Source organism: Dunckerocampus dactyliophorus, chromosome 9 (assembly GCF_027744805.1).
Source record: "Dunckerocampus dactyliophorus isolate RoL2022-P2 chromosome 9, RoL_Ddac_1.1, whole genome shotgun sequence".
Classification (NCBI taxonomy): domain Eukaryota; kingdom Metazoa; phylum Chordata; class Actinopteri; order Syngnathiformes; family Syngnathidae; genus Dunckerocampus; species Dunckerocampus dactyliophorus.
Genome location: NC_072827.1, coordinates 31,828,477 through 31,840,427, shown reverse-complemented (window position 1 = coordinate 31,840,427; position 11,951 = coordinate 31,828,477). Strand labels below are relative to the sequence as shown.

Below are 11,951 nucleotides of genomic sequence, written 5' to 3'. Positions count from 1 at the left end.
GGTTTTTTTCAAGGATGAGGTCCCCAAAGAATTTACAGCTGAACTTGTTTGTCAGCGCTTGTTCTTCTTCAGACAGATGTATGCGAGCGCTGCCTTCAATGCTAAATGAAGGAATCTTTTTGATCACAGCTTCCATGTTGCCCTGGATATCTTGAACACGGCTCGATTCCATCTTCTCACTGTCGAACACAAAGACTGCATTTGCCCCATAAAGGATTGCAGTGACGATATGTGTTGCCTTGCCTTGCCTTTCTCGATGATTTGCTTTTGTTGGCTGTTCAGTGGTCCAAGAGCAGGAAGAGACAGCTGCTTGAAGTTGGTGGTAGCTCTATACTGAAAAGTTACCCTGCTCTGGTTCTTGAATTTCTTCTGGTCATTCAGGTACTTGGCAGATCCTCCAACATCAACCAGCCCACCCATGAAACTGAGCTTCAGAGAAGCTTCAATATCCATCAGAGAAGACCTTGATTCAATGGTGTCAGAGGCCGTAATCTTAAAAGAACTGCTTTTTTGAGCAGTTTTGGACGTCTGGCTTTCTAGGGCTGCTGTGTCCCACAGAGTTAAACCTGTAAGATTACCGGTGGTTGCATTACAGAACCTTGAGAGATAAAGGTGTCCAAAAAAATAGCAAACAAGATTGTACCTGGGATCAGTTCATCTTTGCAGGCATTATAGAGCATTCCCAAGGTGAAGGGTTGACCCAGAGCGGCGACTTTGATGGTTTCTGAGACAGACATGCTTGCGGTTCCGAAGACTGAAATCCAAAGAAAAGGAAAACGTTTAATCCCTTTGCACCATCCACATTTGGTCAAATCAAACAATGTAGGATTTGCAGAAGTATTGACTATAAAATCAGCATTCACTGTTTTGTAACCACTCACCTGAAGTGAAGATCAGCTGAGAGGTGTGGAAGTCTTCCAAATTTAGCGTGCTCATCAGTCAGGTTGGACGACCATTTATAGCTGAGAGTGACTGGAATTTTGCATGCCGCGCTTTTTCATAATCATCATTTGTGTTCCGTCACGAAACTCAAATCACATGTATTGAGCAAGCCAGACAGTTACTCAAATACTGTACATGAATGATGACATCTTCTTCAAGGGTAAAATAACATTGGAGCTTTCTCACGTAGCATTCTGAACAGACTTAAGAAAAACTGAGCAAACACGGTAAATGAAACACACATCGGTGATGGAGTTCTATGCCCCACAAACTCACAAATAAGCTCCTCACACTTGGCCTGTCACCCTCCCTCTGTAACTGGGTGCTTAACTTTCTAACAGGCAGGCCCCAGTCAGTCAGAGTCCACAATCGCACATCCAGCTCAAGAATTGTGAGCACTGGGACCCCACAGGGGTGTGTGCTGAGTCCGCTCCTCTACACGCTCTTCACCTACGATTGCGTGGCCTCCCAGAACAACATCAGCATCATTAAATTTGCGGATGACACTACAGTCATCGGCCTGATCACTGGTGGTGTTGAAACATCATACAGAAGAGAGGTGGCGGACCTCATAGCTTGGTGTCGTGATAACAATCTCCTTCTCAATACAGATAAGACTAAAGAGATGATCATCGACCCAAGAATAAGGGAAAAGGAGCCGCATAGACCCCTGTTTATTGATGAGACTGAGGTGGAGAGGGTGAAAACCTTCAAGTTCCTTGGCACACACATCAGCGAGGACCTCACCTGGTCTCACAACACCCAACAAATCATGAAGAAGTCCCAAAGGAGACTGTACTTCCTGAGAAGACTGAGGAAATTTGGCATGTCCACCACAATCCTGAGTTGCTTCTACAGATGCACTATGGAAAGTGTCCTTACCGCCTCCATCACTGTTTGGTACGGTAACTGTACAACACGTGATAGGAAGGCACTCCAGCGGGTGATCAAGACCTCACAGAACATTGTTGGGGCAGCCCTCCCCTCACTGCAAGACATTTATAAAACTAGAGTCCTACGCAGAACACACAACCTCATCAAGGACAGCACACATCCACAACACTCATTATTCACACTCCTACCGTCAGGCAGACGCTACAGGAGTTTGAAGTCCAGGACCACAAGGCTGGCAAACAGCTTTTACCCACAGGCCATCAGGCTTCTCAACAAAGCACTCGCACACGCCGCACGCAACACACGCACACACTCATAGAACTTTATTTATTTATTTGTATTATTTATCTGTATTAATGTCTCTTCTGTTGTTGTTGCTTTTTTTTTTTTTTTTTTTTTTTTGACAGCAGTCATATTTATTCATCATTAATTAGTCGTCATCAGCGAGGGTCTGTGGGCTCATCCCAGACCAGCATTAAGGCCGACGTACAGGAACAACATGTGACACACCCGCTCAACCCACAAGGCTTTTATTAACAAGCCATCGCTTAATGGTTATATTAACTTTGTTAGAATAAAGAACCACTGCTCTAAATTGATTGAGAAGAGGACGGTTAGGATTAGGATTGGAGTTTGACCCAAGCTTCCTCTACCATTCTGGTTTGGATGCCGTATTTCCTCAAATACTGTGGAACACATTTAAGTCAGTCACATTTGTTGACAATCCAACCAACCAATCAGGTCCTGTTCCACCTTGTTGTTATTATTATAACAAAAAATTGCTTAAGTCCTCTTTTTTTTCTAGTATTTTTGGGGGTTTGAAACTCCAGCTTCACTTGCTATTCATGTTATTTCACAAATGTGTTGTAATGCACAATAAGGGCCACACTTATGCCATTCAAAATCAATAGTTCTATATAGATATTTGCTAATAATGCCTAAGAAACTGTAGAAATTCTCATGTGAGACTGCAGATGGAAAGAAAATACACAAGTGAGTCCATTTAGCACAGTGTAGCGTCTCAGACTATGAGTTAAGAGGAGGAAGGTCCTCGAAGAAAGCATCCATGAGGTGCTAGTCAACAGATGGCCTGTAGCATTGCTCCAGACGAGCCTCCAAAATGTGACTTTCCCCACATTCTGTGCTGGCTGTGTGCGCTCGTTGACGGGAACAGATACTGCGAGAAATTGGCCTAATATTTAAGGCGGCAGCACCGTGGAATTAATGTTCTCATCCTCCTTGTGGCGCTCAGCCTATGCAGCAATGACCATTAGCGGCCAGCGAGAAGTTATTATTTCCCACGTAGCCTTCGTTTGCCACCCGCCGCGGGGGCGGGCAGAGCAGCATAGCACTGCTTCTTCTTCTGTTCACTACTTTCCACTGCCACAGGTTGCTTCTCAGCCAACATTATTTCAGGTTAGTCCCTCCCCGTCCGCTACGTAGCCAAGATGGCGACATTTTGAGTGCACGAGTGTGTTCACACTGAGAAGTACGGCAAAATGCAGCGTGCCATCAGTACCCGGATGTTGCACTCAACACGGCCAAAGTGATGTAGAGGGCATCTTGACTGACAGAATAACTTGAGTCGTTGCAAAAAAAGAAGAGAAGAGGAAGCAGATAAATATTGCAGCCATCATTTCTGGCAAGTGCACAATGACAGTAATGGATTACAGTGGATTTTCTCTGGAAGTAATTTTTTTAACGCAGAAAAAGCATCTCAATCATCTTAAATCGGCAATAATATATAAATACGCGCTAACACAGTTCTTCATGTTTGTCTTTATGCTTCACTGTTCACTGTCCACTGTTTATGCTTAACTTTTTTTTTTGTGAAGCGTTGAGATTTCGCACTTTGTTCGACGGCCCTTCAACGCACCATAGTTGTGTGCTGCGACTGGCTCCACTGTAACGATTGGATTTGTTCATGGATCATCTAATCATTGACTAGTGGTGAGTACCTACTGTATACATTTTATACTTTAAAAGTGTTGAATAAGTGTGTGAGGCATATTTACAACTTTTTTTTTTTTGTTGTTGTTGCTTAATTTATTGGTATTTATGTTTCTTATGTTCTTATTCATTCTTGTGTTTTCTTTCTTTTCTTGGGAGAATGAAGAGAATAAGAATTTCATTGCATAGCAGAACTGCCTGTTTTACTATGCACATGACAATAAAACTCTTGAATCTAGAATCTTGAATCTTGAAGTGGTGACGAGCTGGGATCTGGGAACTTTATGCTCTTTTCCTGTGCTTTGGTCTGCAACAACAATGAGTTTTTTTTGTTTTTTTTTAATGTGTGCATTGCTTTCAACTGTGTCTATGTGAATGAATTCAATAGGAGGCTTATTACTGAGCCAAATGGACATATGAGCACATAGAGCATGAGATTATGCACCAAGCGAAAATGCACAGCAGCACAGAGCTGACATTATTCAAGCTCACCCCTGTGCATTTACGCACAGCATTAACATTTGTCAACAAGGACGAGGTGAAATGAAGAGTAGAAACACATTGGTCTCAATCTGTGACACACATGGTGTGTTCAAGGGCCGCCGAACAAAGTGGTCGCAACGCCCGAAGAACACACATTATTCGTGAAAGCATAAATTGGCTTACAGTAGATGCGCATAATTGGGGGCTTTCGAACATAGTCAGGGCATCCCGTCAACGGACGCGATTGACATTTTACAGACTAAGTTTTGATCCCCACGGTAATACGGGACAAAGTGTGTCCCCTGTCAGCTCCATATACGGAATACGTACTTTAATTTCGAAACACAGGACGACTCCATGTTTCAAGGGACGGTTGGCAACCCTAAAGGTGTATGTGGTACCTCTCGCTCAGCTGGGATGGTCCCCACTCCTCTTTTGTTAATGTGACACTTTTAACAGACATGCAAAACCTTTAACGCTTTGGATGGAAATTTTGCAAAATAAGAAGAAAAACATGCAAAGTGATCAAGCTAGCTTCCTGTCGTCTTGTCCATCTACTGTTGCCTTTTTCAGTGTGCAATTGGTTCATAATTATTAAAATGATTTCTTAATTGTCTGACTGTAGCTGTAGTTTGATAAAGTAAAACGGCACGTTCTCTTCCATGCTCTCCACAGGTTTTGGAGAGTGGTTCACCCACTGGATACAGACGTTATGCACTTCACCTTGAACCACAGTAACCACCAATGGGATGCCCTCTCCCTCTGTCCCTTTTTGCTTTATTCATTCAACCACTCGCAACAACAATAAGGAATAATAATAATGCCAAAGGAATCCAAAATGGAAAAAAAGCATATAAAGTTAGCCTGTTAGCCTGTATGATGATTATTAAGACGCCGCTCAAGTCACTCGAAGGACACATGACCTGAGAGACAACTGGTAAGTGAGAACGATTACTGAGTCTAATCTCTACTGTAATATACTATATATACTGTATATATTGTATAGAATATTTGGAATATTTGTAAAATGGATGGAATAGTTGTTCTATTTGTCAGCTTATTTGTCATTGAGCCATTATAGTATAATTTTAAATCAGTAATCGTTCCTAATGACCAGTTGGCTTTCAGGTCTTGTGTGCTTACAGTATTGATACTGATATTGATACTGATACTTTTAAATTGAACTTTTTATTAAAACTGAGTCATGTTGCCTTTAATTTGTCGATTGTTATTCTAATCAGAATAAAACACCTGACAACATTTTTTAGGATAAAATAATTTTTATGAACACTTATTTGTGAACAGAAATGTCAATATGTAATATGTTTGTAAATCAGTATTGAATTTAATATGTAAATATAATAATAACAATAAAAGACAATGTAACAATATAAAAAAATAATTTAATGGTTTCCTCTTTTTCCATATAATTGTTAGAGCAAAATCAAATCATGCACTTTGTGACTGGTGACTTGAGTCAGTAGAAGGAATTAAATCACAACGTTCCAGACCAAATCTGGAAGTAATTGACTTCATCAGTGACAACATTTACTGATTACGGCATAGAGGTAAATAAAATACCTTTTAACTACAGTAGACAGTAGACCATCAGTGACAATTTGAGCAAGGAAAATGTTTTGCTCCGGTGTGTTTTCCCACATTTACTGTGGTTGTGAAGCTTTTACTACAGTCAGAGCAACTACAAGGTTTTTCTGTGTGTGTTCTCGTGTAATTGCAGGTGTGTCTTTTGATTGAAGCGTTTACCACAGTCTGAGCAACTAAAAGGTTTTTCTCCTGTGTGTGTTCTCATGTGTCTTTGCATGTCTGTCTTTAGAGTGAAGCGTTTTCCACAGTCTGAGCAACTAAAAGGTTTTTCACCCGTGTGTGTCCTCATGTGTCTTTGCATGTTTGTCTTCCGAGTGAAGCGTTTACCACAGTCTGAGCAACTAAAAGGTTTTTCTCCTGTGTGCGTTCTGTGTCTTGGCATGCCTGTCATGAGAGTGCAGCGTTTACCACAGTCCGAGCAACTATAAGGTTTTTCTCCTGTGTGTGTTCTCATGTGTCTTTGCATGTTTGTCTTTTGATTGAAGCGTTTACCACAATCTGAGCAATTAAAAGGTTTTTCTCCTGTGTGTGTTCTCCTGTGTCTTTGCATGTCTGTCTTTAGACTGAAGCGTTTACCACAGCCTGAGCAACTAAAAGGTTTTTCTCCTGTGTGCGTTCTCATGTGACGAGTCAAATTACTCTTACAAGAAAATCTTTTATCACAAACTGAGCAGTTAAAATGTTTACCTGTCTTCTTTTTAGAGCTTTCAGAGTGTTTGTCGCCAGTGTGAGTCATCATATCACCTTCACAGTCTGTATCGCTGCTCAGAGATTCTTGGGTGAAGTCGCTGTCTTCACCTTCAGGAGAGTGTGATGTTGTGTCGTCACTATCTGACAGTGGAGCTAAGAGGTTGTCTGCTTGTGATCCTCCACAGTGGTCTCCATCAGCTTCTGTTGTCATGTGTTGCAGTGAGCTGCTGCATGAAGGCTCCGCCTCTCTCATCTCCTCACTTGGACTATGATGAAGCTGTGAGGACTCAGGTGGTTTGTCTTCAGGGTCTTCGGTCTTCACAGAGACACCAGTCAGTGGCAGCCTGGCGTGATCAGCCTCCTCTGGCCCTAGAAGATGCTCTCCCTCCTGAGTGATGGAGAGTTCTTCCTCTTCCTCTTTAACATAGGGGGGCTGTGGCTCCACCTCTTCCTCTTTAATGTGGGTGGGCCCTGGCTCCTCGTCTTCCTCTTTAACATGGGGGGGCTGTGGCTCCACCTCTTCTTCTTTAACATAAGGGGGCTGTGGCTCCTCTTCTTCCTCTTTAACGTGAAGGGGCTGTGGCTCCTCCTCCTCCAAAGTGGAGCCACCCCCCTGTGGCTGGGGAGTACATTCTTCTTGATGACCAGTCAGCTGCTGGACATCTGTAGGACACAAACAGAAATTGTAGAAGCTTATTGCAAACAAACACCCCTCATTTTATAAGCTTAGTCGCCAGAATTGTACCCTAAAAATAACAGTGGAATAAACATTGATGGCTGTTTCAATATTTTACTGTAAAATGTTTTTTGTTACATCGCAATACACTTGATTTATTTAGCATGAAAATACTTGTAAAAATGGTTCTCTTGTTATATTACACACTAAACTTTTGGCTTTTTTGTACAATTCAGTTTACATCATGTCATCAATCTAAATCTTTCCCCATCCCGTGCTCAACATCTGGCCTACATGAAATCTGTATGTAGTACAGCCGTAGTATTATGTCATACATCTGTACTATGTGTCTTATGTATGAAAAGTCGGAAGACAGCTTTTATTCTGCTCAATCCCTGGGAAGAGTTCAAGTGCAGTCCTTGAAAAAAAATGTTTCGCTTTAATGAAGGGTTCTTGGTGTTTTCATGTCTGTTTCTGTCAACAAAACTGGTGTCAGGAGCTAATTTGAAATATTTGTGTGCCTCATCCACGCCCTGCAGTACTGTGTAGTATTTTCCAGGGTAGGGAAGCCCATGAAGTATTTGTGTATATTTTTTTCTATTTTGTAAAAAGGTTCAACAAAACGTCCAGTATTACAAAGTTTTGTGTTAACAGTGTCAACATTCAAGCTTACGTACTCCCTTTCATGCTATTTTACACATTTTTTATATTTAATTTTATTTCCACCACCTGCTGTGGGCCAATTAAAAAGCCGCAGGCCGTCAGTGGCCCGCACTTTGGACACCCCTGGTCTGTCCTGCTTATGAATGTATGACTTATTGAATGTTTTGCATTCGACATACAAAAGTGGACGTGTTGCTTTTGTTCCTCCAAGCATGCAACTTGTCAGTGTTGTGCGCTGCCAGCGTTACTGCTGCTACTACAGTACTACTACAGCAACACCTGCTGCAGCGTAGGGAAGTGATGCGCATGCTGATATGCATATATGCATATATACATAATGATATTATCCATCTATAAGTGAGATGATTTTCAGCGGAGGGAATACGCTAGATATGCTCAAGCAAGCACCAGAAATAAAATGCAATATGAAATATTAATAATGAATGTTAGCAGATGTAAATGTCACAGGAGACTGTTATTCTTCTTATATTACAATATTTGCTGGAGGAATAAACACTCTGAGGCGTCAATCCACTGCGTTAAAACACTTTTTTAATTATAAAAAGGAAAAAAGTCGCCACAAAACACGCCACACGCTAAACACTGCCCTCTGGTGGTCACAACGAGCTACAGATTAAAACAATTCATGAAACTTGCATCAAAAACGAAAGTTGTTGCTCCAATGTATTGATTTAAAAAAATTGGATAAGTGTTAATATGTCAAAGTTGTGCAACGTTGAGCGTTGATAAATGAAAAGACGAGTAGGGTATAGTTTTTATAATAATCAGTGCTAGCACGCTGCATGCTAGCATGCCAGCGGTCCTCCTTCGCTGTATTGGCAGCGACGATGTTGCTTTTAGCAGTCATAATATTTTGGAAAGTCCTCATAATGCTCCATAATAATTACGTACTTTTTGTAAAACACGCTCGGTGGCTTCACTTTTCAGCGGAAGTAGAATAATATGACGTCAAAGCCCCCTTTCATGAGAACACACACTGAGGACAAAGCGGAAAACCGGACTTGAGTAGAACCGTCGTAGAACCAATTAAGTCTGATTGCGGATGTTTGGTTTTGTCGAGTTGCATTTGAGCCACTGATCTGTACTAATAAGTCTGGATAGCTCATAGGTCGCACCCGCCCGTGAAAGCCGCTGAAGCCAAAGAGACGCCATCTTACTACTCACATGTCGACTACATTGGCACAGCGTACATAGTGTACAAAGCAGATGAAGAGGCTAACAGAACATCTATATTTGACATTAAAAAGCGGGGAGATTCTCCCATTCCTTCAAGTAACGCAGCCTTCGTCCCTTAAAAACCATTTGATACGTTATTCTCTATCTTTTGGCTATATTAAATGTACTTTTTCCCTTCCAATTCTCATTGCCTTTGGGACAAAATTGTACTGTGCACCCTGGCTCAGCACTCCCCTATAGCAATGATAGTTTTACTCCTCTAGAAAGAGATTTTCATTTGAACTGCATATCCCATCCCTTTTTTCCACTAAAATCCATGGTCATGATCCTTTACTTTTTATTCTTACTTTCATACAATTCACTATGCTCTCGTCTGTACAAAATATGAATCATAAAAGAGACAAGTTTTAAAATCATTTCACATTTTGCTGATTTTTTTGTTTGTGTTATGAAATAGAAATAAGCTCTTTTCTGATATAGAAATATATTTTGAACAAAAACCACAGGAATAATATGTGATATAATATGTAATAATATATAAACATTGTCTCCATGTGGGTTTCATTTGAAATTCGGGTAAACAAAAAAAAACGTATTTTTTTATATTTGCAAGCAACCGCAAATGATTTAGTAGTCTAGTGGTGGTTGTTTGTTTCCATATCCCCCACGGCCCCCCGTGTAAAGCCCTTATGACTCAGGTATGGTATGATATCCACAGAATGTTTAAAAATGATCATACGAGTCCTTATGACTAAGCTCAAGCACACCTGTTGTGCGAGGTTAGTGTGAAGACTAACCTTGCATTTAGTGTGAGTGGCTAACAAACTAACAACACACTTAACAACTCACAAGTTCTCACATAAGTCATTGTCCGACAAGCGTTTCTTGGGAGTGGCAATATGGCTTCACAAGTCATTGACCAATGAGCTATCCAGATATATAATACAGATCAGTAATTTGAGCACAAAGCCTGGTTTGTGGAGCCACTTTCGCTGCACCTCCTTGGTGGTGTGCGTGTGGCAGTTTCAACACTTTTGTGCAACCGGTGTCAACATTTGCTTAACCGTATTATTTGTGGAGGGGGCTTAAGGAGGAAGAGGGCAAGAATTTGGCCGAATTTGGCAGTTCTCGGGGGCTTGCTGCGACGCGTGTGCCGAGGAGCGCGTGGGTGGATGTCGGAGGCAGGAGTGCTGGGACATGGATGGGAGCTGCGTCACCAACAGACTTTAAAAACACTTTCGGGTTACAAGAAGAACTTTTGCCTACGCCTGTGAGTACCTTTCGCCAACTCTCAGCAAAACACGCCTTTCCATGACATATACTGTAGGTCAGATTTATGAGACCTGACCCTTCAGACTGCAGTAGCATCGGACACGTGGGATTTATATCTACACACGAGCGACGCATGGCTCGCTTTTGAAAAAGTAAGATGCAGGTTACATTTGAGCAAAAGAAATCGGACTTGACCTGCAATGTGAACGTAGCCTATGGTTAGCTCAGCTAATTAGCTCCGTGCCAAGCTAAGCCCCTCTAACGATGTCGCCGTACTGATTCGTTGACTGATTCAGCCCCAAGGAAGAATATCCACACATAGCTCTCACTTGCAATCTACCGTCTCTTTGCTTCACCACTTACGGTTCCACTGAACAATTGTTATTCTGTGACAGCTTTCCTTGTGGAGACTCTGCTTTGGTCAAGACAATAGCTCCACCTGGTGTTTAAACTAAGAAGTAGTGAACGTTAAGCATACCTTCAACGTGGAGCACAACTCGAGTTTTGCAAACAGCTTCCAGTTGCTGTCGTAGCCGCTCGTTCTCCTCTCTTGTTGGAGAAAGTTCCTCCTCGTACAATGTTATGTGTAGTCTCTTATCTGCAGCTTCCACCTCCGTGTGTCCGAGATGCAATGAGGGTGCCCAGTCTGGATGGCTTTCATCCATTTCATAAGCTGGTCTCCCTAAAAGCACACACTCCCATGATGCCTTTTACAAATGTGTACATCGATCACGGTTCTTTCATTCATTCTTGATCCTACAAACCACAACGAGTTTTATTCCCCAAAACACGGTACTTGACTTTGTTTGCTGCCCTCAGCTAGCTTGGCTAACGCTAGCGGCCTACTGAATGCGAGGCGTGAAGGAGCAAAACGCACGCTTTGATTCAAACTTACCAGTGTGAAAATGCCGTGAACACACCAACATGTGTCGGGTGATGGCGTCGAAAGTGATGTGTGGTCGTCTCACGGCTGCTATCCAGGCCATTCGGCGTCTCTTCGTTAGCTCACAGATCACAGCTCCTTGGCTTTGCTTCCACGTTGGAAATGGGAAAAATGTCACCCCATCCTTTTTATCCCCGGAGCGATCGCGTGAACGATTGTGGCAGTTAATAACACAACACGTCTGCACCATGTTTTCACTTGTTTCAACAAAACAACACAAGGAGAGCTTCTTCTTCTTCTTCTTTTAGTTTAATGGCGGGTTGCAACCATGACTTTAAAAGGTGCATACCGCCACCTACTGTACCAGAGTATGTAACATGGGCCATATACAGTATCTTACTTTATGCTAACTTAGATAGTGAGGAGACTACTTATACTACTAATAATAATAATCCTAATAATAATACATATGATAAAATATTCTAATAATTTTCTATATTCTATTATATAATCCCGTGTCCTTCAAATATTCTATCGCTGCCCTCTGTATATCTCTAACCCCCTCCCCACCTGTTCCTAAAATACCCTCAATGCTCCATTCCCTTCCCATCTTATTAATCCTTTTCCTTAACTTTAACTTCCCTATATCTCTTGCAGTGCAGTACTATGTGTTCTACGTCCTCTATACTTTTGCAT

The 11,951-nt window shown here is 41.8% G+C and overlaps 1 protein-coding gene across 2 annotated transcripts; it reads right to left on the bottom strand.

Moving 5' to 3' along the window:
- Positions 1-2,199: 2,199 nt before the first annotated feature.
- On the bottom strand, positions 2,200-11,592 carry LOC129187182 (zinc finger protein 696-like). Of its 2 annotated transcripts, XM_054786050.1 has the most exons (3): positions 11,268-11,584; positions 10,851-11,054; positions 2,200-7,227 (listed from the first exon to the last, which is right to left on the bottom strand). In XM_054786050.1, the coding sequence occupies exons 1-3, from the start codon at positions 11,503-11,505 to the stop codon at positions 5,969-5,971; spliced, it is 1,701 nt and encodes a 566-aa protein (XP_054642025.1). In that variant the 5' UTR covers positions 11,506-11,584; the 3' UTR covers positions 2,200-5,968. The 2 variants fall into 2 exon arrangements, with proteins under 2 accessions (XP_054642025.1, XP_054642026.1); XM_054786051.1 differs by lacking the exon at positions 10,851-11,054 and having other exon boundaries at positions 11,268-11,592.
- Between the last annotated feature and the right edge of the window lie 359 nt (positions 11,593-11,951).